General features: G+C 45.1%; 1 protein-coding gene across 1 annotated transcript in view; it reads right to left on the bottom strand.

Moving 5' to 3' along the window:
• Rgl (Ral guanine nucleotide dissociation stimulator-like) overlaps positions 1–26,548 on the bottom strand; it is a 174,299-nt gene that overhangs the window by 83,718 nt on the left and 64,033 nt on the right. The window contains exons 6-7 of the mRNA XM_037435915.2: positions 16,885–17,036; positions 7,303–7,707 (exon numbers count right to left, since the gene is read on the bottom strand). Of these exons, the coding sequence (XP_037291812.2) occupies positions 7,303–7,707; positions 16,885–17,036 (557 nt within the window). The remainder of the gene's footprint in view (positions 1–7,302; positions 7,708–16,884; positions 17,037–26,548) is intronic.

Consider the following 26,548-nt stretch of genomic DNA (forward strand, 5'->3'; position numbering starts at 1 on the left):
CTTTTGTCCAGGTACCACGGTTCCTATCGAGTTTTACGCCAAACATCCCCTCTCAACTACCTCGTAGAGCCGCTGGACGCATCTCCAGACGAGCGTTGTCAGGGACAAGAAATCGTACACGTCTCTCGGCTCTAGCGGTACCATGACCCTTCTGTGTACGCTTGTCTTTAGGTCGCTAAGATGGCTCCTTCGTTGGCCAGAGGTGATTGTAACGAGGGAAGTGGACACGGAGCTCGAGTGTAGAAGAAAAAGATGCAATGTGATCGCAGGCTTGCATTCAGTTAACTCTTGTACTAAATATATATCTCGTTCACCGAGTCAACTCCTGCTTGTCCAACACCCTGTTACAAGCGATTATTTTCCTAATGAATAAACAAAATACTAGTTGAATAAAATAGAAGTTCATGAAATAACATTTTGAATGCACCCATGTGGTTACAGGCAGATTAGGTAGACAAACGCTAGAGACTCGCACAGTCCCAACTGCATTTCTCTAAGATGAATTAAAGGATTAAAAAAAGGATCTTTTCTTCACAACTGATTATATTGTTGGGCGTAACATGACGTTATTTAGCTAACCTCATAAAGTCAACTTTCTCCGGCACTCGTCTCTCTGTGCTGAAACTCGACGATTTAACAAACTTCATTTTCCTTTTGCAGCGGTGTTTCATGTGGCTAAGCCGTTTTGTCTACACACCGAAAACCCCCTATAGTATCCTCTAGAAAGCAGTGCAAAAAAAAACAACCCTCCAGGGGCACCTTATGCATGCACCTAAAACAACTTGAAGGCGAGAGCCATATTGTTTTTATTGCGATAGCAATTATATCCACATTCTTGACTGAATTTTGCCATCACCAGTGGTGTAGGAATAAATATTTTTTCATTTCTTTAGAGCAGGGCACCTTGATTTGAAGGGGGACAGACAAGCAAATGGTCATTTTTCGCGATATGTGCCATTGCAAAAACGCCAGGAATGCACGGAAGGCGCAGCACAGTCACAGCGAAAGCTAAAAGAGCGGCCTTTCAAATCCTTTTCAAAACTCATTGAATAACTACTGCAAGCACACTTCCTTCATACCCACTAGGGCATTAATAATAAACTTTTGGGTAGTAGGCCAACATTGCCTATGCTGTTTTTCGTCATTCTTCTGAGAATCGTGGTATCCGGCAAACACTTGCAAGGAACTTCGTGCTGATTGTTCATGCAGTGGCTGACGACGAGGAATCATGGTTGAAGTGATTATGCACCACATTTAATAGGGAGAACAAGAACAAGCTTTTGTATAGCGTTGGAGCATTGGACGGCCCACTCTTTATGCTATTCGCATTGTACAAGACTGGTTGTTTTTTTGCTGTTTTAAAACGCTTTATAAGTCGTATTAACATGATCGATTCCCGACATCAAGCTTGCCTAAGGCAAATTTGCCAGCAAGTCGCAAGCACCAGGGTAGCTCAGAGTTAAAATACTGGGCTGACACCCAGCGGACCCGGGTTTGAGCCCCATTGTGTCTTTGGTGCTAGGTTTGCCAACAAATCACAAAGACGGGCGTAGCTCAGTGGTAGAATACTGAGCTGGCACTCAGCAGACCCGGGTTTCAAGCACCACTGTGTCTTTGGTGCTAGTTTTTTTTTTCTAATTTTGCAACATGTGGTTATGGACGCCGGCGACAGGCAACTGCCTGTGACCCGAGTTGTGATCTCATAGCAGCTTTCACTGTACAAAATTCGGGGGGGGGGGGGGGGGGGGAATATGTTCGCAATGTACCCCCCCTCGGCTATGCTACTTGCGGTCAACGTCACGTTTTGAGTACTGTAAAATTAAACACCCTCCCGCGCATCGTGTTTTGCACGTGGGTAAAAGCGCACGAGCGGGGGTGACAAATGCGGCTAAAGCAGGGATAAGAGAGCCAACGTATTTCCTTTGCACGGACGGACGACGGATGCGATAGCACAATAGCATCACTCCGCGTGTCAGGCCTGCCATCTATTGTTACTCGAGCAGAGAGGAATGCGCTGCTTATTTTCAAAGAGCAGGAAGGAAGTAGGACTGCAAAGAAAGGGGTGGGGGGGCTTGTTATATGAATTTGGACTTTAAGGGTGTGATTGCTGGCGCACTCACTATTTCGGCTGACATTAAAGACAGCTCGTATACCCTTCTACCTTGTACTCTCAATGCTAAGTGACTGGGCGAAAGTGCTTCGCTTTCTGGAGCGGCCATATCGGGGTGTGCACTGAGCCTTGATCGCAAGGCGGCTACACCATAGTTGTGCCTTTTTGGAGGTCCATTCGTACGCGCCGTTCGCCATTCATAAAATCACACTTATTTATAGAGCAGTGAAACACGTGCCTGTTGACAGTGTTATTGGCCGCGGCTTCTATCTCTCATTATCTACAAGTTTTAGTTGATGCTTTCATTATAGCACAAGGAGTTACCACGCAGTATGACCATGTTTGGTATCATTACGGTATCTCTGTTTACATATTTCTGAAAAAAAAAAAATACAACAGCTGGAGCAGGCAGCTGGGTGCTTTAGACAAGTCTGATTTCATCTGTACGTGCATTGGCGTGCAAGAGGTGTTCCGGGGGTCTCTAGTCATCCAAGTCACTGTACAGATACCAAACAAAGCGCATGCAGAAAGTTTTTTGCACGTGCGGCGAGTGCGTGGACTTCCAAAATCGCAACCCCGCCACTAGTGCATATTGCAGATGATGTCAAGCCTTATTATTCGGTATAAAAATACAATTTATTGGTATCACATTCATTGCTAAGAGCTTATGTGATAGTAACAAGTTGTATCTTTTGGACACAATATCGCGTAAGCCAAAAGTATGCTGGCTAAAGGGACATTGATCACTTTAGTTGCCGAAGCGGTTTTCGTGCTGTCAGTTATCCGAAACACAAAGCAGAGATTAGCAGCACAGAAAGTTTACGAGCAGTCTCATTACGCCTCGAGATAACACGCGTCAGCGACTGCACCCTTCGAGCAACGCAGCCTTCCCCATCCCTAAAAAAATTAAGCGATGAATGCGATGCCGTGATGTTATATATTTTTTTAACCGTACGCTACTGACCCTGGAAAGTGAGGGGCGTATGTGTAACATGGTGTAGCTGCTTCACAGTGGGCTTTCCGACACCAGAGCCACCAGCGATGGCCCCACTACTGAAAGCTGCGTGTATTAAAACCGATTTGCTGCTGCTCTGACCAGGACGCATGCTTTCATTCATGAGATAATATAAAAAAAAGCACGTGGAAATTTTGTATTCAGACCCAAGCAATATCGAGTTCGGAAGGGCAGGGTCTTTTGATGGCTTTTACCGCAACAGCAATAACGAAACAGATGTGCTGCATAAAGGCATTACGAAAAAGTTTTTCTGAAGGAATATCCAGGACTAAGGTATACTAGAGGGAAAGTGTTTATGTTTTCTCATCAGTCACCTGTTCTGTGGACGCGAAGCACAGAAAATTAGAACGCGATGTCCAGAAGTAGACGTGACAGATATTCTGGCAGCAGGCGTAAAGTTATTAGTGAAAGTCCCTTCAATTACGTGCCACGCAACTCCTCAAAGAAGTTATCAACAGTGTTCCTGGAACGGACGACGCTCGCTGATGAATCGCCACGAGTTTCATGCTACCGATTGGACTAGATGTCACAAGCCCCTGCGGAGGTCGCGTTTCACCGTTAAGCGGATATGCACAATAAAAGTTGCGTCGGTACCAAACATAGCATCGTGGATTATTTAGGATGTACGTGAGACCGCTGCTTATTGAGCAGAATATTTCTAGGTATGCGAATGTGACTTTGGTGAGCCCGAGAAAAAGGTGCACATGTATTCATGCGCCGCCGTGGATATCACCAGCAATAGACACTTCCAAATCCGAATTTGGCGCACTTTGGTGCAATTTCCATTGATACAGTCAAACCCCGCAACAACGAAACTGACGAGGTGTGAAAAAAATTTTGTTGAGCAAAAATTTCATTGTAGTGACATTGAAAAATTATAGCTGATCTAGTCAAACAAACAAACCTTTATTCCCAAAACTTAAGAAGTGTTGAATGCTTTCTATTCTTTCCCAGGAGAATCACGATGCGATTCTCATCCATGCACTGCAACGCAATGGTGAAAAGCACGCTGAACCAATGGCCACAACGGCTTTCATGAATGAACCTAACAGTTGCATTAACATGTTACCACTAGCAGCTGTCCGCCATCAAAGTGTATCCAAGAGCGCAGAGATGGAGGCGGGGTATTGCGCAGCGGTGACTTTTGCCTTGTTTTATGGTATTCTTATCATCCATCACTTGCGGCTGGCTGATTTTGTTGATAATGATTAATGATTATTACTTACCAAACTGGCCAAGCGCAAACAGAATGATAAGCAACGGCATAACAAAAGGCATCATTCTGCAATTACACCCAGCAGCTGCGTGATGGAAACCATGAACTGAGCAACTGAGCTTCAACTTCGGATCGCCTGCAGCTCAAAAGCAAGCCAGTGGCAAAAGCAGGGCAGTCTCACTGCCATTGCTATTGAGCAATGGTGGCACCCGTGCTTGGTAAATAGAGGCGGTTTCTGGTGGTGCCAACGTGTTTTTTAGACTTTATAGACGTATTTTCAGGTTCTGAAAATACATCAAGATGTTAAAGATTGTGTTTGCTGCCTAGCATTCAATATCTGAGCTTGGAATTGCACCGGCGAATTTCGTTGAAGTAGGACAGACAAAGGAAAAGTGCTCGTTGTGGCGAGAATATTTATACATTGACTCCTATGGACTACTGACGGGGAACCGAGAATTTTCCATTGAAGCGGTGTTCGTTCAAGTGGGGTTCAACTGTATTATCAGGATGGTGCAGTAAATTTGATTTGCTGCACTTTGGCACAGTTGGCGCAAGAGTTGGATCACTGGATAAATGCGTGCACTGGAGAGACCAGGTTCCGTGGAAGCGGTGCTTTGTAGAGGCGACAATCCTTACAGCGTGCCCAACACGCGGCCATCGCACAATCTCACTACTGATAATGATGACGCGCTAACGTTTGGAAGCTCTGAGGACCGGCAAATGGTGTATGGTGTATATAAATGGCTTGCCGTTAGCAATCCCCACAATGTACTCTCCTTGGCATAGTGGTTAGCGCTGCGTGCTGCGAATCGAGAGATTGTTGGTTTGAGTCCGTGCAACAGATTCTTGTCTTCTCGTGTTTTTTTTCTTTGCAATCTGTTGGTATATATTTTACAATGTCATATCCGCGACGGAAATACGTCAGCGGAGTTGATTGATTGATTGATATGTGGGGTTTAACGTCCCAAAACCACCATATGATTATGAGAGACGCCGTAGTGGAGGGCTCCGGAAATTTAGACCACCTGGGGTTCTTTAACGTGCACCCAAATCTGAGCACACGGGCCTACAACATTTCCGCCTCCATCGGAAATGCAGCCGCCGCAGCCGGGATTCGAACCCGCGACCTGCGGGTCAGCAGCCGAGTACCTTAGCCACTAGACCACCGCGGCGGGGCTACGTCAGCGGAGTCATGATGGACCCCGGCATAAATACTTTCGTGTTTTCGTGTGAAAATAGGTATGGAATAATGTAAGTCTGCTAAAGCGTACCACACACGTGTCCCTCTTAAAAACTCGCAGGCATAGTTTGGCTCGTGCCCATGCATGAAATGAGAGACATGCGTCGGACTGCCACAAGATGCGTGAGCACGCACGAGGCACTGTAGACGCCCACACAGCGGCTCGCGGTACTACTTTTGGTAAACTAGGTTATTAGAAGTAGTCTCTGTGGCAATACAATCACCTCAATCTAAATCAGTTTATGAAAGTTAGAAGTAAAATCTGCTTCAGAATTTTATACCGACCAAGCATACGACTGAAGTTATTTGTGTATTTATTCAACAGAAAGGATGCCTTGCGTGAGCTGCTTGAATTTGCAAGCACAAAGCTTACCTGCAGTAGTCAGACCAGGTGAGGTTTGCACTTTAAACCTTTCAAACATATGACTCTACACCATGTCTTCAGTCTCGCATCACTATCCCAACAACCTATGTACAGACATAACCTCCTTAGTCTAAACCAATACACAGGCTGGCAAACAAATCTTGCATTTGCAAGAGAAAGGTACTGCTTGAGCTACAGCGTAATGTGGCTCACAGAAAAATTGAGTTCGCCCTGTGGTCCGATTCACAAAATAGGCACTGCATTTTTCCATCAAGGATAACGGCCGATAACACTGCCATGCCAGAGCGATATCTTTTCAAAAAGGTGGCACTCGTGTAATACTTGAAAACAAGCTTTTATAGCCAAGCAGAAGCTGTCATTGGGTCCTATTAGCACCGACCATACTTCTTCCCGTGTGTTGACTCAAAGAAAAAAAGAGGACATCAAAGTTAGGCGCGAGCAAAGAGTGTGCCATTCTCACCAATCACCATGTTTTTGTCAGCATGGATGTTAAAAATTGTGATACTATGCTTCATGACTGAATGTGTTAATCACCTACAAGAGGTGACCTCACACACATTCGAACTGCCACCTTCCACACATCTGTGCCACGAAATTTGATTCCTCTGCAAGCACTTTTCATTCACTGAGGAAACTTACTTTGCATCCACAGATGCTGACGCTCCCTCTGCTGCAACGTGTACTGTGCATAATTTTGTGTTTTCTTTTGCTGTCATTAAGGCACATGATTGCTGAAAAAACTTGAATGCTGGAAGTGCGAGCTATTAAATAAAGTCCAATTGGTCCAGGCAGTGTGTGTAGTTCATGAGTTGCCGACAGTTGAAGTTGGGCACTCAAGACTTGAATTGAAAGGTCTTCATACTTGTGCTTGCTGTTTTTATCTGTTGCAAAGCAGACGTGATTCAGAAGCCAACAGATCAGGGCAGAAGTGCCTCACAAACAAAAAATGATAATAAAAACTAGTTTTTTTTTGCCAGCTTTTGGCTTGTGCAGTCTCACACATGATGGTCAGCAGGATTTCATCTTGGAAGTATGCAAACCTGTGTTTGCATCGTGGCTGGGGGAGGGGAAGAGTGCCGGTGTAGCTTGGGTAAGGGCTTGAGGGGAGTAAGTGCCCCTTTTGCACTACCCCTCAAGTAAATATCCTTCAACTTTCCATGATGCTATGCTGTGCAGTGCCACAACAGTTGTGTACATATGGACAGCACACAGGACCTAGAAGTAAACATTGGTCATTGATCCTTGTGTATTAGCTTTGCTCTACCGCAAGTTAGGCCTTTTCCCCCAAGGATCTAATTTACCTTAACTTGTCATAACAAAAATATTTTCTGCGTACCTTTAGCATGAGCTCACGGCAGGAAAGCCGGTGGTCTTCACTGGAAAAAATGCGTGCCAGCTCCAGGAATGTCTGAAGTCTATCTGGAGTCACTCGAGCCCACACACTAGACAATCGGTAGATGTCGTTGCTTTGCAGCGCTGCGATGACAGCCTTAAGTGAGGAGAAGTTCTTAAGCAGTCGTAGCTCTTGCGCTACGCCAATCCACTTAGCAAGTAGGCGAACTCTGTTGCCTTCATCCCAGCGTTCCCATAGCAGTGTTGATGTGACACGGCGTGAGACTGCATTGAATTGCTGCACAGTGGCGGTGGCAGTGTTGTGCACCGTGCCTGCCCAGTCCCGGGCACCTCGCTTGCGCCACATGGCAGACAGACAATGGTGCGGCACCAATCGTCGAAAGAGGTCCTGCATTGGGTGACACAAGCCACTTTTGTGATTTTCTAATGAAAAAGTTGGCATTAATTCATGGTGACATTACAGAACACTGTAAAAAGATGTCAGACAAGCTTTATAAAAAGCCCGCATATGAAGGATACACATTAATGTCATACAGTTGTTCTTTGCTCTGCTCATTTTATTCTCAGGTATACATTAGCCATACAACTTTTAAGACTATGCCAGAACTTTGTCAAATCGCAACTATGCTGCAAGCATTATTATAATACTACAAGTAATCGTAAAATAGTATGTACTGAGTAAGAGAACAATTTCTCTGCAGGTACCCTGATGCTGTTGCTGCAAAAATGCTTCTGGCAGTGGTTATTCTTACGCATCAGCGATAGTTACAAATTCTTTATTTTTGTAATTATGCACACCTGTAAGATCAACTCAGCAACCCTTCCACAAGTTTGTATGAAGATATGTACCTTAAAATTTTAAAGGCTCCCTTATAATTCAACATAGGTTCTTGCAAGTTCCTATTGAAATTGGCACCATCAAGCATGATACTTGTTTGCTTCACCCAATCCTGACCAATATCAAACATGCAGTGATGAATGGACAGACGCTAGCTGTAAAAAATGGTTTAGAAATACTACAAACTCATGTTGCTATATTACCTCATTATTGAGCCACTGCTACTGAGGCTCCCCTCTTCGATGCAAAGAAGCAAGGTCACTGAGCACTCACTGGAAAGTGCATTCTGCAGCAGGCGTGGTCAAGAATTCCAGTGTGACAGACGTATACAAGATGCTTTTTACCAAACATTTACAGCTTTGGTGATTTCACTCCTCTTAACTTTGCAAGTTGACATTGCAGCCTGTTTCCTTTGGAGAAATACACTTAGTCATGCTATATACCAACTAAATATTTTTGCCAATCTTTGCTGTCCCCAATGACACAACACCCTGTAGTCAAAAAGGTACATACTAGCAGAATTGGAAATATAAATGCGTGTATTCACATACAGACACCTACACACACACACTCAGACAGTGACAGACAGACAGAATGGCCACACGAAATGTCACTCACTATATACAACAAAAATGCTTTAATAAATTTCCAATGAAACCGTGAAAAAACAACAATAAAAAGATATGTGAGTAAAATTGGAAAAGTGCAGCTAAAAAATATTAAGGCAGACATTAAAGACAGCTCTGACTTTAAAAGAAGCTTTCTATCAGTTTATAGCTTAAGGGAGCATGCTACTCGGGGAAAAAAAAAAGTTTTGTTTAATCTATAGCCTAGGGCATGAAACTTTTGCTGCTTACACAGGTTGTTATGCTATGTAATCAGTTTAATAGTACGTTAGATAGTTTTTGTTTTGCACCATGACAATGCACAAAATTGGTGCGACAAGAAATCAAAGACATTGAAGACGGTCCGGCCGAGTGGCGCTGAAATGTACGGGCAAGGACAACCAGTAGAGTTGTTGCAAATGAGGGGAATCGCGCAGCCTAGAAGTTGAACATCTTCGAACTTGGGGCCGTTCGTTCTCTTAGCATTGTAGATGCTGAAGTTCACTGTCCTACAATTGTGCAGTAGCCATGGCTACGGAATTGACTGGCATTGTTGTGTTGCATTGTTGTGTTGACTACTATCTGCTAAAGTGCGTCAGCAACTGGGCTGTCTTTGCCGCTGATGTGCCGGATATCACTCATGAACTCAGATATATAGGCAAGTTGGGGAATCTCACCAGGAGTGTGGTAGAGTTCGTAGTAGAGTTCGTACTGCCCACGTGAGCAGCTTAAGGTCAGTGAAAATATAGAATTTTCAGCAATCGAGAAAGTGTCGAAAGTGCTTGACAATCAAACAGGCCACAAGTAGCTTGTGACCAAACGTGCTGTAACAGCGCTCGGTGTGTGAGAGCTTCCGTAAGAAAAAAGCGACCCGCTGACAAACTACGTCAACCAACTGCTGCAGGACTGCTTCAATGGCAACGTCCGAGCTGTCTACTGTTAGTGACGCAATGGCGTTGCTCTTTGGATTCGCGAGGAGCATTCCATTGGCTATAGCTTCCTTGATGAAACTGTCTCGGCGTCACCTGTCGGAGGTGGAAGCATCTGGCTTTGTTTGACCAGACAGAAGCGCTTGGAGCAATTGCAAGATGGCTGTGCAGTGTGGAATAAACCATCGATAAAGCTAGCAAAGCCAAGGAATTCACACAATTTCTTTGTAGTAGTTGTTGGTCACGGAAAGTGCAATATATAGCTTCTACATGAGCAGCTGGAAAAAAGATCCCATGGAAATCCACACGATGATCGAGAAGGTCCAGTGAGAAAACTCCGAACTCACTCTCTGGTCCCCCCCCCCCCATTAATGCAAATTTACATTTTCGGAGTCGGGTGAAAACCTTATGCCGGTGAAGTTCATGATCTTCTGCCAAGGTGCTGAAGACAAGGATGTCTTCGATGTACGCGAAGCAGCCAGTCAAACCACAAAGAACATGGTCCACAAACCATATTGTGCGGCGTTTCGTTAACCGAAGGGCATACGTATGTATTTAAACATGACAAATGGTGTTACGATGGCAGTCTTTGGTACGTCAGAAGGCTCGACAGATATTTTGTGGTATACCTTTACTAGGTCGATTTTGCTGAATATGGTGTAGTAGTGCAGCAATTCCGTGAAGGTACTGAATGCGTGGTATCGGACAGCAGATCGCTACCGTGACTGTTGAGGGTCTGGAAGTCGCCACACGATTCCTAGTTATCTGAGTGTTTGTAGACCATGTATAGCGGTGATGACCAGGCACCAGAACAGGGACAGACATAGTCAAGCTCAAGCATGTGCTCGAATTTCTGCTGTGCCATCTTGTAGCGGTCTGGAGCAAGACGATGAGCACATGCAAACATCGGTGCTCGTACTGTCGCAACGTGACGAGTGACATTGTGGCGTGCCGGGTCTTCAAGGGATGGCGTACAAAAGAGATAAAAAGATTTTTCCAGAAGTGTAGACCACGGCAGGGAGACTATGGCAAGAGGTTGCACGAGATGCACGGGTGGTAAACTTACGTCACGCCTTGCACTGTTAAGGAGAGACACTGGCCTTAAATTTTTTTTTATTTTAAGTATTTAGAGCTGAAAATTTTATGTGATATGCATCTCTCACAGCAGAAAACAAATATGCAATTAGTTTTCAGCTGTCACATCCAGATTTTACAACACTGACTAGTCCATGAACTTACATTCTGGCCACTGTTTAGACAGCTTTCTTATGAAAGATTGCTGCAAATTAGATATGACAGTGTTCTGTAAAGAACAGGGAGTGCAAGGAAACCGTAATTTTATTTTTAGCTTCATTGGTTCAAGAGTTATGGCCTCAACAAGTAGACTCATCAGAAATCTGAAACTGTTGCTTAATTATATCAATAATTAAATCAATGTTCTTAATAAAATAATCATAATATTTTGGTTTTGTTGCACTCATCAATGTATAAGCTTTCAAATGCAGCAAAAATGATCAAAATCCAACCACCAGATCAAAAGATACTGTGGGCAATGGCCTCGGACTTGATGGAAAATGTTTTGAGAAAACGAGAAGAGAAGTTTAGGGACACGGTTAGCATGTATATTCAATGGGTAAGAGTGTAAATCAATGCAGTAATAATGCTAGAAACCACTAAGAGTGTAGTCGTCATCATTCTTCGTGTGCTTTCTTTTCATTGCACGCCAGATGTTTCCAGGGTTTCCATAGTTCAGATTGGCATACAGCATTCTGACAGTGCTCGCGCAGTCAACAGTAACGTGCGCGGCAGCCTTCTACGAGGCAGGAATCATTCCCACTTTCACGTAATCTTTACATGTCTTTGCATCTTCGTGAATCATTCAAGGTAAAAAAAAAATGCAATTCAACACAGTTTGTCTGTTAGCTGTGCCGCGGGAACCGTGAGCACGAACTCGAATGGGCCGTGCACAGCATGCCGCATCCCCCCCCCCCCCCCCTTGCTCTCTGGCGAGCTCCGTACAAATTTCAGTTCCCCACATGCATTACATGTCAGCACAAGTTTTGTAGCGATGCCATATTCCCGATCTTTCTCAAAAATGCTGCCAGGCCCGCCACAAGCACTGCACTTCATACACTAAAGCAGGTTACGACGGTGAACGACGTTCCAGTAGTCGCAGTAACTTCTGTCTCGAAAAATAGACCGCTGGCGTTGTGAGGCTGACGTCGACGTAAGTTCTCTTTGAATGTCACTCGCACAACATGCAAGGGCCACTTTTTCAGCGTCAGAAACCAGGGGAGTGCCGACGCACAGATATCGCGTGTGATTGTTGGCCCCGGATATCGCGTCCGCGATTACAGGAGCTGCGTTCGTGATAGCGTTGGCACAGCCAGCTTTTTCAGTGTTCTCGGTGGCAGAGGGTTTCGCTGATAAGATGCTGCATGCTCTCAGATGCCGTTTTTGCTTCTTTTCGAATGCATGAGCAGCATGGAACTTTCGATGACCGCCTGCCATCGCATGGATCGCACAGCCGCAGCTTAGGTCTCGTCACAAAATGGTGGATTGTGCACCTCTGTCTAGCAGACTAATCCCTTCACATCTAATGGGGAACCAGGAACTGCCCCACTTGATAGAAACGCACCAATGATGTGCAAGTATTTGTTTTTTTTTTTATTCATGATAGCTGCGTTGTTGCTAGACGAAAAGCGATCTTCCACTAGGAACAGACAAAAGAGGAATACGGCTTTCAAATGAGACCAAAATGGCCGCGCTACTTGGCATGGTTCTCAGTGGGCGCGGCGTCGAATATAACCGTTTTTGAGGAGGTTTCACGAGAGAAAATGGTCACGAAACTGACTTTGAGATCGAATTACTCGATGAATGCGCATTACATGGCAATAGCATTTTAGGAACACCTTCTTCAGACCCTATATATTATTTAAAATATACTTCGAAAAATCTTTTTTCACCTTCAAGACCCCTGTCTCCCTTTAAGAATCCATGAGACTGCTATTTCATAGGTTTACCACAAGTTTAAAATGCCAAAAAAGTTTGCGCCTATGATTGGTATACGCACATAGCCGATTAAAACAATCCATTGAAATATGCATCTAAAGCCGGTGTCAAGCGAAACAGACCTCTGTCCGTAGGTCCGTATAGTTGAACCATTAACAGCGGTGACAGGCAGTGTGGTCTGGTATCAGCAGCGGTCCTCCAGTCTAGAAGGAACAACACACACTTGAGCACCTGTGTTGATGATGTACCGGACTTCGGTGATGCAGTTCGTGATGTGGAATAGGCAGTGGGATGTTGAGCCTGAAACACTGGCCGCCATCAGGGCGTGGCTCATGTGTTTCCCGCAAACTGGCATGGCTGACAGTACTGGTGAGTGTGTGCTCTGTATCAGCGTCATGGACCGGCATCAAAAGGGAAAAGTCATGTCGATTGATTGCAGATATGAACGGGGCACCGACATCCATAATTTTGTTGGCCATCTGTGCCAGTGAGATGAAGGTTTCTGTGATCGACACTCTCAAAATCATCTGAACCTGCTCTGGCTGTATCTGTAGGAAGAGTTCGCATAAAACAAATGCATCTAATGCAGCTGGGTGGTCTTCGATTAGATGTTGCATGCAACGCAGAAGCTCCGTAGGCTTTCAGTTGCCAAGTTCCTTCATGGAGAGCAGCTGCTGCAGCCTACACTGTATCCACTTGATTGTTTGGCTTTGCTTAAGATTGATGAGCTTTGCTTTAAGAGTGTTGTGGGGGTTGTCAGGAGGCCGAGAGCACAGAATGTCTTTTACTATCGCTATGACAGTCGTAGTAAAGTGCCCATGACATAGTCGTACCACACTGTTTGCGATGTTACCTGGTGTCGTCAGAAGAGTGGCTTGACACTCAGAAACCAGAGCTCAGAGTCCGACTGCAAAAACTCTGGTAGCTTGACGGTAGTGACAACGAGGTGGGGTACCATGGGATTCAGTGTCACGTTGCTATAGGGCGTGATGTCCATGGTCAGCCAGAATGCATCGGACTGAAGGTCTTTACCGGGGTGTTATGAACGGCCTGTCTGGCTTGGCGCCGCTTGGACGCATGAGATGTTGCACTGAGCCTACCGTGATTACTTCCGGGTCAGCGCTCCCAGAGATGCACCAAGAGCGGCGACAACATGAAAGTCGTTCTTCTAATTATCCCGGGCTGTCGGCGCCTCTCGTAAAACCCTTTGGACACGCCGGAATGACTCACGGATCATGAAGAGCTGTTGGGAGTCGAGGCAGCTTGCTTTGTTGTCAAGGTGCTCCGGGCAAAGGGCCCAGCGTCTGAGAACCATCTGTGGATTCATTTCCCACATTCTCTGTGGTGCCTAAATGCTACCATTTCCAAAAGTCGTGGACTGTCCGGCACCGCATACCCATCTCTTCAACGAACTACAGAGTTCATTTCCACGTAGAACCTAACGCCTTCGTGCTGGGCCGTGTCGTGCACGGTGTGCAGTGTTTTCACCCTCGCCATCGGACGAACTGGGCGTGCCTCTTCCCTCTTACCTGGGTCAGGAAGGGGGCGGTGTTTCACCTTGCCCTTTTGGGGGCGAAGGTGAAGATGGCATTTTCATTGAACTGCCCTGGCCTCCATTGCTTTTCCCTGCAGGGAACCCTGGGAAGGCCAAGACATAAAACGCGTGTGCCGAGACGCTCCCCGCTCCTGAAAAGCTCCCATCAGCTTCCACCAAGAGCATCCATGATGCTGCTCCCATCATGTAGAAACACGCTACCTGTAAATAATGTAAATAAACGCTCCTGTTAATCGCATAGTCTCCTCTCCGAGACTCTGGCTGGCTCTGGTTTTCTGGGCAGAACCCCGACCACATCAGGGGTCACCGAAGAAACAGGGTTGACGAACACTCTGTGCATTGGCGAAGGGACAAGCAGATTGTACACTGCCGTTCGGTGTCTTGGCCACCACTTGTGGGAAGACGCGAGACGTGAGCATTCCCAGATATTTTCTCGATGCTTGCTCGGCGATGGAACACCACAGACGCTGTCGTTCTGGTTGGCGTCTTCTCCTCTTGCACTTGGCTTGAACGTGTGGAGCAGCTGAGGCACAACTTTTTTGTTTTCTCTGAGATGCTGCCAGCTCACCATAAACTCATGCAAAATGCACTGGTCAGCAGCCAGGAATACAGAGTTCATGTACGAAGCAGATAGAATGATGAACGTAATAGGACCTGCTTTATTGCCGAGTGGCTCTGCACAAAACATTATCTGTATTATAAATAAATACAACTTTAAAAAGTTATGTTTACAATTTATATGTATTGTCGCAAATGAGTTCTGCGGAGTACCTCACAAAATGGTGGAAGGGTTAAGAAAAGGAAAATAAACAACCACTCATTTGTAGTACAAACACACAAGAAAATCCGTGCGGATTTCTGAGAAACAGCGCTTATTAGCTGCCGAAAAATTCGTCCTGGTCTGGTGTTTGAATCTAGGACCAACGTCCTTCCGGAGTTGTCAATCAACTGAGCAAACCACGAAGCTAGCAACTGGCAACGCGAGGGCAAATTTATCGACAATTCTAAGCACATAAACACAAGTAATACAAATGACTTCTGCAATCGCACAAGGTGGCAGAAGGGTAAAGAAAGGGACAGTAGACAACCAGCCGCTTTTAACACAACGCCACAAGGAAATCCATAAAGATTTCTCAGAAAGCAAAGCTTCTTAGTAGCTGAAAAATCCATCCTGGTCTGGGGTTTGAACCCAGAACCAATGCTTTTTCGGGGCGCTTACTCTACCAACTGATCTAACTACCAAGCTAGCAATGAGTTAGTGTTAGGGCAAATTAGTAATGATATTAATGATGAAGGTGGTGATTATAGTAAGTAGTGATGATACCAATGCATTGAAAAAGAACTTCCAGCTGGCAATTCAATAAAGAAGGGTGATGGACCAAGTATAACTGGTGCTCTCAGCATCCACGTATGTGGTCACTTGTTTTCTTCTAGAGCTAAAGGTAAATTTTCCAAGCTTTTGGTTTATTCCCACTTTTGCATGTATTGTTATTACATATCTAAAAAAATATCTTTACTTGCACAATTGGATTGACTGTGGAAAACATATGACTAACAGCCACCTTGAGGTCTTTAAAAGCGATTTTAACCTACCTTGAATTTACTGACAACATTGATTTTCTTTTGTCATAGAAATTGAGAAACACAATTTTTGAAAGCAAGTAGAAACAAAACATACAAAAATTCTGGAGAAAAAAAGCATGTTTTTCAAATAGCACTTCCCCTTAAAGAAGACCTGCATAGAAGTCTCATATCTTTCATGCCTCTGTCAGAGCCAAACTTTTTTTGAGCATTTGGGTGGTCTTGTAATCGACGCCCCCGGACCTATCAACCCACTTCCTCACCACGTACAGCGCAGCCACAGTATTTGCGAAGACAGGTGGTGTGCTGCCCCCCTCAGTGTATATAATAAAATCGTGGACCTGTCCCAAGCGCAAGCTTGAGCCATAGCACACCAAGTAAAGCAGTAAAGCTTTCATTTGAGCTAGTTGGCACATTCTTGAACACATATTTGGGTTGCGCGAAAAAACAAGGATGGAAGAGAGTACACTCTTCTTTGTCCATATTTTTTCACGCAATCCCAATATATATTGAAGTAAAACAGCTAAAGTGAATCTTAAAGGCTATGCGTTTGTGAGCTGCATGCAGTAGGTTTTTGGCCAAGGTGTCAGGTGTGGGTTTCTGTACATTTTTCATGTTATAAAAGCTATATATACAATTATTGCAATACTACTGCACATTCACAACATATCGTGCAGGTACATCGTAGGAATAACGTGCAAAACGGGGATTCTAATACATAAGTGACTAGATTCTTTGCAGAGACCACAAGTCAGAAATGTGAGTAATAATACCAAAGATTTTACATTTAATACCAAAACCACAATATGATTATGAGAGATGCTATAGTGAAGGGCTTCAGAATATTCTTTAGCGTGCGCTTTAATACAGGCATCTATCATTCAGCCTGCACCGAAATGTGATCGCCAGAGCCAGTATTAAACCCGCAAAGCCAGAAATGTTTTGCACAAGAAACCTACAACTGAGAAAGGTATAAGCAGGGTTCTATTGTATATTGCGATTTTTGTGACTAGCTTAAACTGAAAGGCTAAAAATAATAGCATACCGCATCCATCCAAGTCAGCTGACAGGCAATGTGTTCTTCGTCCAAGTCCTGTAACCAAAGGGGTCCTCCAACAACCTGAGCCCTGGCTTGAGCTCCTGGCCAACTGCTCCCAAATACCACATTCCAAGGTGGTGGCTTGAAGAATGGCCCATCTAGCCCATACAATGAAAATGGCACGTACCCAGCTATTAGAGCATTGCCTCTTGTTGCAGTAGGCATTCCTGAACAGCAATTTCATTTCTACAACAGTAAAATGCAATGGGAGGCCGAAGAGCAGTTGTATGTAGTGTTTCCTTTCCAATTTTTAAAAGAGTGATTTATGTCTATAGACAATAGACACTCAAAGCAGTAGTGCTAAGTGTACCAAAAATATTGCAAGAACTAAAATTTAAAAAATATAAGATCTGACACCCCTATATCTTATGGGAGTACAATAAAAGATTCCATGCAAGTTTCCATGTAAGCAAAATCACAATATTTTTACCACAACTTTTGCACTCAGCTTATGAAGTTATGAGAAATTAACCTAAAAAACAGCCACACTTACATAGTCATAAAGTATGCTATAAAATGGCCATAAATTGTTTTAAGCTGGAACAATTCCCACAGCAAAGCCCCCACTGGTCTTGTACCCTGATCATTTTATCTCCGCTTTATTTTCTGGACTAACAAGTTGCCACACACTGCCGTCTTATGAGACAGTCCCGAGGCAGAATAGAACTAAGCTAATTTAGGTGTGGATCTTTTCAGATGCATTCAGTTATAAATTTGATAACAATTAACCTATGTGTTTTGAATGACACACAAACGTGGAAAACCACTCCAGAAGGCAAGATGCTCGAAGGACCGCCAACTGCCCAGATTATGAAGCGAGATGAATTTACTGATGAAAAAATTGTCCATCACATTGACTCAAACTATCCACCTCCTTTTTTTTTTTTTCATGAGAGGTAGATTTATAGTTTTATTCCTTCACTGAAAGTCTCGAATAATGACCTGTGGCACCTCTGGTGGCAAAAACATGAATGATTTGATGTACCTCGCTATGTGACCACTGACTGCTGTGCGCGGTCAATAATTTTTCCCTGTTAATATTAAAACACTGTCTGTTTCTTTACATTAAAAGATTTTAGTCCATAAGTTATATTAAAAGATATTACTCCATAAAAGTGTACATGTACATCTAGACCTGGGTTAGCAATATGCATTAAAGTGGAGCTGCCTTCACGTGATGTAATAATCCTAAGCTTGCAAGCGCGTATTGAGCAACTTTTCAGCATTCTCATACAACCGTGCATATAGTTCCTAAGCTGATAAAATTTAGGAGTGACAGTTTTTCTACCTAAACTTCATCTCAGGAATGATGTGCACTGCTACACTGCGTGGCCATGCATATGCATTACGATGTTTTAAATAACTTGGCTAGGCTCATGTATGCAGGGAGTAAGGAAACCAAGACAAGTCACCTATTACACAGGCGCAGCCAACCTCGGGTTCTGAACAAATACAGGGAAAGTGCATAATGCCTCATCACCTGATTATAACGGGTTGTTATTTTCAAAAATAGTTAAAAAGCTCAAAATAAAGGTGCTTGAAGATAGTTACAGGAACTCATGCGAAAGCAGAACGATGGCAATTTTCACGAATCACTAGAAGGGCTGCTAGCATCACGATCAATTCTCAGTGTTGCTTGAGGAAACGTACATATGTGTTCAGAGCCTTTCAGATCGAAAAATACTGCTTGCAAAATAACAACGTGCTTTTGGCATTAAAGGGACACTAAGGTCAAATAACAATGTATGTCAGAGTGAAAGCTCAATGTATGACAATATCTAAAATGCCACTATTAACAACAATGCCCTACTTACCGAGAAATTAAGGTAAATGCACAAGAACACATGCGATGCAGTAGGACATTCTCAAAATTATCCCGATGACATCAGATGAACCACCTACAACTAATCACTAGTAATCAATCTAGCTGCACTAAATAAAGAACCTTCCGTGCATCAAGAGATAATATAAAATGATGCTTGATAGTTTGTTTGATTAATAGAAAAAATAACCGCCGGACGTTACTAACGAGGAATGGCACGAGTGGTTAAAATATCAATTTTCGCGTGGTCAAACTGGACAAGTGGTGCCATTTAGCAGGGCTTAGTTGAACCAAAATACGCCTGCAATCTCGAAGCCAATGGCGGGATGGCTGTTGTTGCTGCTGTGGCTCTCGCTGCTTTCGGTCTGCTGCTACTAGCGCAGTAAAGCCGGGCAACGTTGTGCATGGCAACAGTGACGCGAGTCGGTCCGGTCGGTCTGCTTTAGTCAGGCGCTAAATTTCAAGTGCGCTAACCCAATGCAGACCACTAAAACGCGATTTTATTTCAAAATAGGCCCTTCCTTGGGACAAAAGTAACACTACGAGGTTTCTGGACAGCTATTTCAACAATCAACATGACTTAACAGTTGCCTTTAGTGTCCTTTTAACTACTGCAGCTCCAAAAACTAAAAACGGTGCGATTTTTGTAGTTCCGTAAAAAAAAATGGATTGAGAAAAATTAGCTATCAGTCCCTTTAAAAGGTATGCTCAGGGTAAATATTACGTAGGCATGGATGAATGAAATTGTGTTTCAGAAACGTAACAGTGCTTGCTTTGTGCCAAAGAAATGCTTAGTTTAAAAGAAAATATCACGAATTCAATACAGTCAGCCGAGTTCAAATTGCCTGCCTCTGAACATTGTCTTTTAACATGGCATTTGCCATGGCCACACAGCTCGACAGCTGGTGCTGTGCTGCAGTAGAGCCAAGGGCTTCAGTTGAGCACAACTTTGTAAAACCAATGCAAGTGATTCTCAAGGGTAACATCAAGTTTTTTGCATGGATCAGATTGAAATGTAGAAGTTTCATTCCATTCCATCTTGTAATACAATGAAATGTTCTTTTTCTCATTGGTAGTTTCAGCACTCATGCGCAATTAAACGTGGCCCTACTAAGTTATCAGGTTGGTGTTCCCAGATTTTCCCATTGGGGGTGCAAATGGTGTCCTACATTTACCTACATTACAAATGATGTCCTACATTACTCAGACAATGCCGTATATAATATTGACTTTTTACCTCAAGCATTGAACTTCCACCATAAGAAAAAAAATTTTATTTGGCTTTAATGTCCCTGTTATAAAAAATAGATAGCACAGCCACACAAATTCACAATCAACTCCCGTTATTCAGAGTTGAACCACTCAGCAGGTCAAATTAAAGAAGCAGCAAAATAAGTGCCTTGAAGCACAGATAAACAGTGACATACCACGGCCGCTGGATTAAACAGCGCACGGGTACGCCTGCCGCGTGCTCCAAAACGGGCATGACTGGTCTAGTTCCCGAACCACCGCTGCGGCGCCACCGAGAGGGGACAGTTTTCGCGAGCGCACACGGAATCGGATGCGCGGCGCGCTTGCGGTAGTTACGATTGAGCGCATGCATCTTTGTGTGACCCGTGAAACCTTAATATCCGTCTGGCGTGTGCCCACCAGGTAATTACCGACCTTGTTTTTAGACACCTGACGCCCTTGCAAATTTTTGGTATTGTCTTGCCCGAGATGGAACCTTGCACATCGATCAGCTTTCGCGGAACTAAGAATTGTGAGCACATTTTACTCGGATCCTACATGATCGCAGCTAACAGATCTGGGACAGCTACACCTTTATAATGCATCTAAATTGATTATAGTAACTGTGAGTATGTCGCTTCACGAAACGTTGCCTCAGACTTAATCATTTCACTTAGAATAAATAACCTCAGCAATTGTAGTTACCACTGTTCCTTTAACACAAAATAAGAAAGACATTTTACTTCCTCCAAACACGTCTATAGTATTTGTAGTACAATACAGTATCAGATACAACAGCCACGAGATGTACTTAGCATGTGTGTGATCTTATAACAGTGGACTCGAGCCTCTTTGAAATCTCAGTGATTGTAAATTCAATGCTGGCAATTGAGCGAGCAGTTATGAAGTGAATAATATGCCAACTGTGAGAAGAAAATAGCGATGAAATGCTGCAAAATGTGAACACAACTGCTTGCGTTCCTGCACTTTTGAATTTTTCCTCTCCGTCCCGATGTTCTTATGATAATGCGACTAATTCAACAGTGAATGCATAATAGGAACAAGATGCATGAAAATATTTTATTTATTCTCAATTTAAGGCTGATCCTGGCATTTATTAAATTTTATTTACTTCTTTACACCTTTACATAATAAAACCACTTGACAATTGCTCCAGCTTGTGCACCCAACTTTTGGCTTCTGGGTCTATCAATAATAAAACCATCCGTTCAGTCTTTTCATGGTAGCCTCTCCACGGGCACTGACGAATCCCGATAGCACTCCAACGTGCTTGTCTTCAAGCAGTCTCCGTCATGCGGTTCTGCCATCCACTACTGTTTATTTGTTCTGATATGTATCGTAGACAAATTAGCACCTGTGCTCGCTCAAACGAAGGCATGTGTACTTGACTGCCCTACAGGAGCCGTGATTTTGAGATGTGTAAACATAATAAAAACGTGGTTGCCACTTAACCCAGCCGTGTTTGCATGTGTGTGTGTGTGTGTGTGTGTGTGTGTGTGTGTGTGTGTGTGTGTGTGTGTGTATATATATATATATATATATATATATATATATATAATGTAACAGACTAGAAAAAGGTAGAGAAGAGAAGCAGAGGAAGACGAAGAGTCTTGGCACGATCGCAGTGTGCTGCCGCAAACAACTATCGTTCACCTCCTGTAAATAAAACCATCTTATCACAGCTTGCTGTTACAGTTGTGGTGGAGGTGCTGGGTAATCGACACCCGAAGACGGAAGGTGAACCGCAAGTTCTTCGACGGAGCCGTCGCATTGCTGGACTTCCACCGAATCCATCTGGTCTGGACATGTCCCACAACGAAAATGAACATCGACCCCTCTTGACTTCTGCGCCGACCAGTTCGGCTCCACAACTGAGAGATGCTCGCCCCTTTGCCGGCAGACCAGATGAAGACAACGAAGCTTGGCTCATCCATTACAAACGGGTGAGCGCCGCTAACAGATGGGATGCCGCTTCTCAGCTTTTGTACGTCGCATTCTTTTTGACGGATAGTGCATTAATGTGGTACGAGAATCGGGAGGAAACGCTAACGACGTGGGACAGATTTGTTTCTGAAATCAAAAAGCGTTTCGGTGACCCAACAACGATAAAGAAAAGAGCAGAACAGATGCTAATGCAACGCGCTCAAGTGCCAGGTGAAACTTGCACGACCTACATTGAGGAAGTCATAAAGCTATGTAGGACCATTGACTCCGGAATGTCTGAGGAAGACAAAGTCGGGCACATTCTAAAAGGAATTGCTGAGGATGTTTACAGTTTCCTCATCGCGAAAGACACCTTGACATCTGTCACCGATGTCATTCGTCATTGCCGCAATTTTGAGCAACTAAAGACGAGGCGCATCACGCCAAAGTTCGGCAGGCTACCCAATGTGACGACCATCGCGAGCATAGACAGCAACCAGGCGCTTGATCTTGCAACAACAATCCGGCAGATAGTACGTGAAGAACTCGGCCTGTACGCGCAAGTGGCAAACCGCCCGAGCACTCATCCCCCCTATCAGCCGCCAGAGTTCGAGCGAAACGTTGCTTCATTCTCCTCGCACCGAGTGGCGGAGGGCTTTGAGGATTCTGATGCCACACCTCAGTATCAGCCTCGTCTATACGATAGAGGCTCTGCCTATGACGCACGATCACGACGAGCACAGCCACATTCTTATACTCAGGGCTCTCAGCCGGACTACGCAGTACCAACCCTACGACCAACCCTACTACGAATACAATGAATTCCAGAGAGTGGCAGAAACCCGTTCTTCGCGTGATAACGAACTTCTTCGCCGACAGCAGCGGCCCAGGATTCGTACCATTGAATATAGTATAAACCGCGACCCTCCCGTGTGCTACAACTGTGGTTTCAGTGGGCATATTGTTCGGTATTGCCGCCAACAACGCCGCCAATCACGAAGGACACCAGCCATGTCTTCGCCACCAAGACCCGGTGCTTCATATGACCTGCGGACAACCGACTTGTTTCCAAGGGACCCGTTTTTCGCGCGAGACCAGACGCAGTGATTCGCCAGCATCCGAGCGGAGTTTGACACCACCATCCAACCGTTCTCGTCGCTCGCCGTCTCCTCTGCGTCGTTCTTCTCCGCCGCCGGGAAACTAGCACCCGCGGCCAATGGAGGTGAGGTCGCCGGACGGTCTTTTCAAAATATACCTCTGCCTATTGTTATTATCAAAAACAAAGTGAATGTGTTGATTGATGGAATACCGACGATGGCGTTAGTTGACACTGGGGCGACTGTGTCTGTGATGAGCCTCGCCTTCAGAAACCGCTTAGGTCGCAAAGTTATGTTTTCATGGGACGATACAATCACCTTTCGTGGTGTAGGCGGCGAGTGGCTTAATCCTCTTGGTGTATGTGCTGTCAGTGTTTCATTGGCTGGAAAAGTATTTGTATCGGAATTTCTGGTTCTATCTCGTTGTTCGCACGATGTCATTCTTGGTATCGATTTCCTGAAGCAATGCGGTGCTTCCGTTGACTGTGGTAGTGGGGAAATATCACAAAACAATTTGTTTACACTGTCGCTTTCCGAAGAAGACTACCGTGGCGAAGACAGGAACACACTTAGTGTGATTGATGAAGTGATAGCACCATCTTGGTGCTTGACACCCGTTCGAGTCTCTTCCACAGCGGTTGATGATGCTTGTGTTCACCTCGTAGTGGGACCTCTACGCAAGAACTGTTTTAAGAAGGACATACTTGTGCGTTGTTCTGTGGTGTGCATGACAAAAGGAGTAGCAACATTGTGGGCGCTGAACTGTTCTGCCACGCCGGTTGTGCTTCCTCGCGGGATGAAGATAGCTCTCTTTGATGAAGCCTCATGCAACTCGATAGCAACAATAGCTACGGACCTCCCCACCTCTTCCTCTACTTGTGATATTCGCCATAATGAAGATCTAATGCTCACTATGATCAGCAAGACTCTCAGTACGACGGAACGGCAAGCGCTGGTGCAGGTCCTTTCCCGGCATGTTGCTGCTTTCGACTTCAAACATAGAGATGCACCCCTTCAGTTACCCTCGTCCCGCGCTCGTCACAGAATAGACACTGGCTCTGCACACCCCATCCGCCAAAAGCCCTACCGAGTGTCATCCTCTGAGCGCAAAGTTATCGCCGAACAAGTAAGGGACATGCTGAACAAAGGGGTCGTGCAAGAGTCATCCAGCCCGTGGGCAGCCCCGGTAATTCTTATCAGGAAAAAGGATGGTTCCTGGAGATTCTGCGTAGATTACAGGCGTCTAAACACTGTGACGAAGAAAGATGTATATCCCTTACCACGGATTGATGACGTCATAGATTGCTTACATGCCGCTTCCTATTTTTCAACGCTTGATTTGCGGTCAGGTTATTGGCAAATACCTATGGAACCCGGCGACAAAGAAAAGACTGCTTTCATAACTCCGGATGGCTTATTTGAATTTAATGTCATGCCTTTTGGCCTTTGTAATGCTCCAGCCACCTTTGAAAGATTTATGGACACAGTATTACGTGGTCTAAAATGGGAGATATGCATGTGCTACCTTGACGATGTTGTGATCTTTGGCCGTACGTTTGAGGAACATAACAACCGTCTCAGTCTTGTTCTCGACTGCATCGAAAAAGCCGGGCTGGTTCTGAATTCTAAAAAATGTCGCTTTGGCGAGCGTCAAACTCTCGTGCTGGGGCACTTGGTCGACAAGGATGGCGTCAGACCCGATCCTCGCAAGATAGAAGCAGTGAGCTCTTTTAAATCACCGCAGTCTGCACGAGACCTTCGCTCATTTGTCGGCCTATGCTTATATTTTCGTCGTTTTGTTCCACGATTCGCGGAGATCGTGTATCCGCTGACAAACGTCTTGCGACAGGATGCAACCTTCAACTGGACGCCAGAGTGTGACGCCGCATTCTCACAACTTAAGTTTGTACTAACGTCAGCACCATTGTTGCGTCACTTCGATCCATCTTGCCCGACTGAGGTCCACACGGACGCTAGTGGTATCGGTGTAGGCACGGTGCTTGTACAACGTCACAATGGCGCAGAGCATGTCGTGGCATATGCCAGCCGTTGCCTGAGCAAATCAGAACGCAATTACACAGTTACGGAACAGGAATGTCTGGCAGCTGTTTTCGCTGTACAGAAGTTTCGTTGTTATCTTTACGGGAGGCCATTTAAGATAATTACCGATCACCATTCGTTATGCTGGCTGGTCGGTTTGCGTGACCCATCTGGCCGCCTCGCACGTTGGGCGCTGCGACTTCAGGAATACGACTTTACGGTGTCGTACAAGAGTGGCCTCTCCCGGATTCCTCTTGCGACTACTGACTGCGATGCTGAGAATTTTGACGACTGCCTTGCTGCTGTTACAAGCACGTTCCCCAACGCGGCAGATTTCCAGAGAGAACAACGCAACGATCTCAACTTGGATCCTCTTTTTGCCGCCGCACGTGCCTCCCAACACAGCGGTCGCTTTACTGTCCGAGACAAGTTGCTCTATAAAGCTAACTACACCAGACCTGGAGCACGTTTTCTTCTAGTTGTCCCCGAGAGCCTTCGCTCGGATGTTCTACGTGCCATGCATGACGATGCGACATCCGGTCACTTCGGCTTTATTAGAATTCTGAACTGCACGCAGGAACGCTTTTACTGGCCCAAGATGTACGAAACGACGAAGCGTTACATCGCTAGCTGCAAGACGTGCCAACGTCACAAGCGCCCGGCCACCGCTACACCAGGTCCCCTTCAGCCGTTAACACCACCCAGCACACCTTTTGAACAAGTGGGAATTGACATTATGGGTCCATTTCCGTTATCTAACAATAAGAAGCGTTGGATAATCGTCTGCGTAGATCATCTTTCGCGGTATGCTGAAACCGCAGCTATTCCCTCTTCTACCGCTGCATCCGTGGCGGACTTCTTGCTTCACTCCGTGGTCCTTCGCCATGGCCCACCGCGTGTTATTATCAGCGACCGTGGCCGCCAGTTCACTGCCGATGCCGTTGAAGAATTACTACGCATGTGCACGACACAGTTCCGTCATTCCACACCGTATCACCCACAGACGAATGGCCTCGTTGAACGGACAAACAGAACGCTGACCAACATGCTTGCCATGTACGTTTCTTCCAATCACAAGAACTGGGATGAAGTGCTGCCTTTTATCACGTACGCGTACAACACGGCAAAACATGAAGCAACGAACTTCAGCCCATTTTATCTGTTGTACGCCAGGTTGCCACTAAGCCCTCTAGACACTTTCTTACCCTTCATTCTTCACAATGACGACGCTGTATCAAACACCCTGTGCCTCGCGGAAGAAGCCCGTCGAATCGCTCGTCTTCGTACTTTGGCCTCTCAACGTCGTTCGAAGGAACGATACGACGACCGTCACGAACCAGTTTTATTCGAGAAAGGTGACTTGGTGTTACTTTGGACACCGCAACGCAAGCGTGGATTGTGTCAAAAGCTTCTGTCACAATATTCAGGCCCATTTGTAGTTTTGCAGCGTCTAAGCCAGCTCACTTACGTAATAGCT

This window comes from Rhipicephalus microplus, chromosome X (genome assembly GCF_043290135.1).
Source record: "Rhipicephalus microplus isolate Deutch F79 chromosome X, USDA_Rmic, whole genome shotgun sequence".
Taxonomy (NCBI): Eukaryota; Metazoa; Arthropoda; class Arachnida; order Ixodida; family Ixodidae; genus Rhipicephalus; species Rhipicephalus microplus.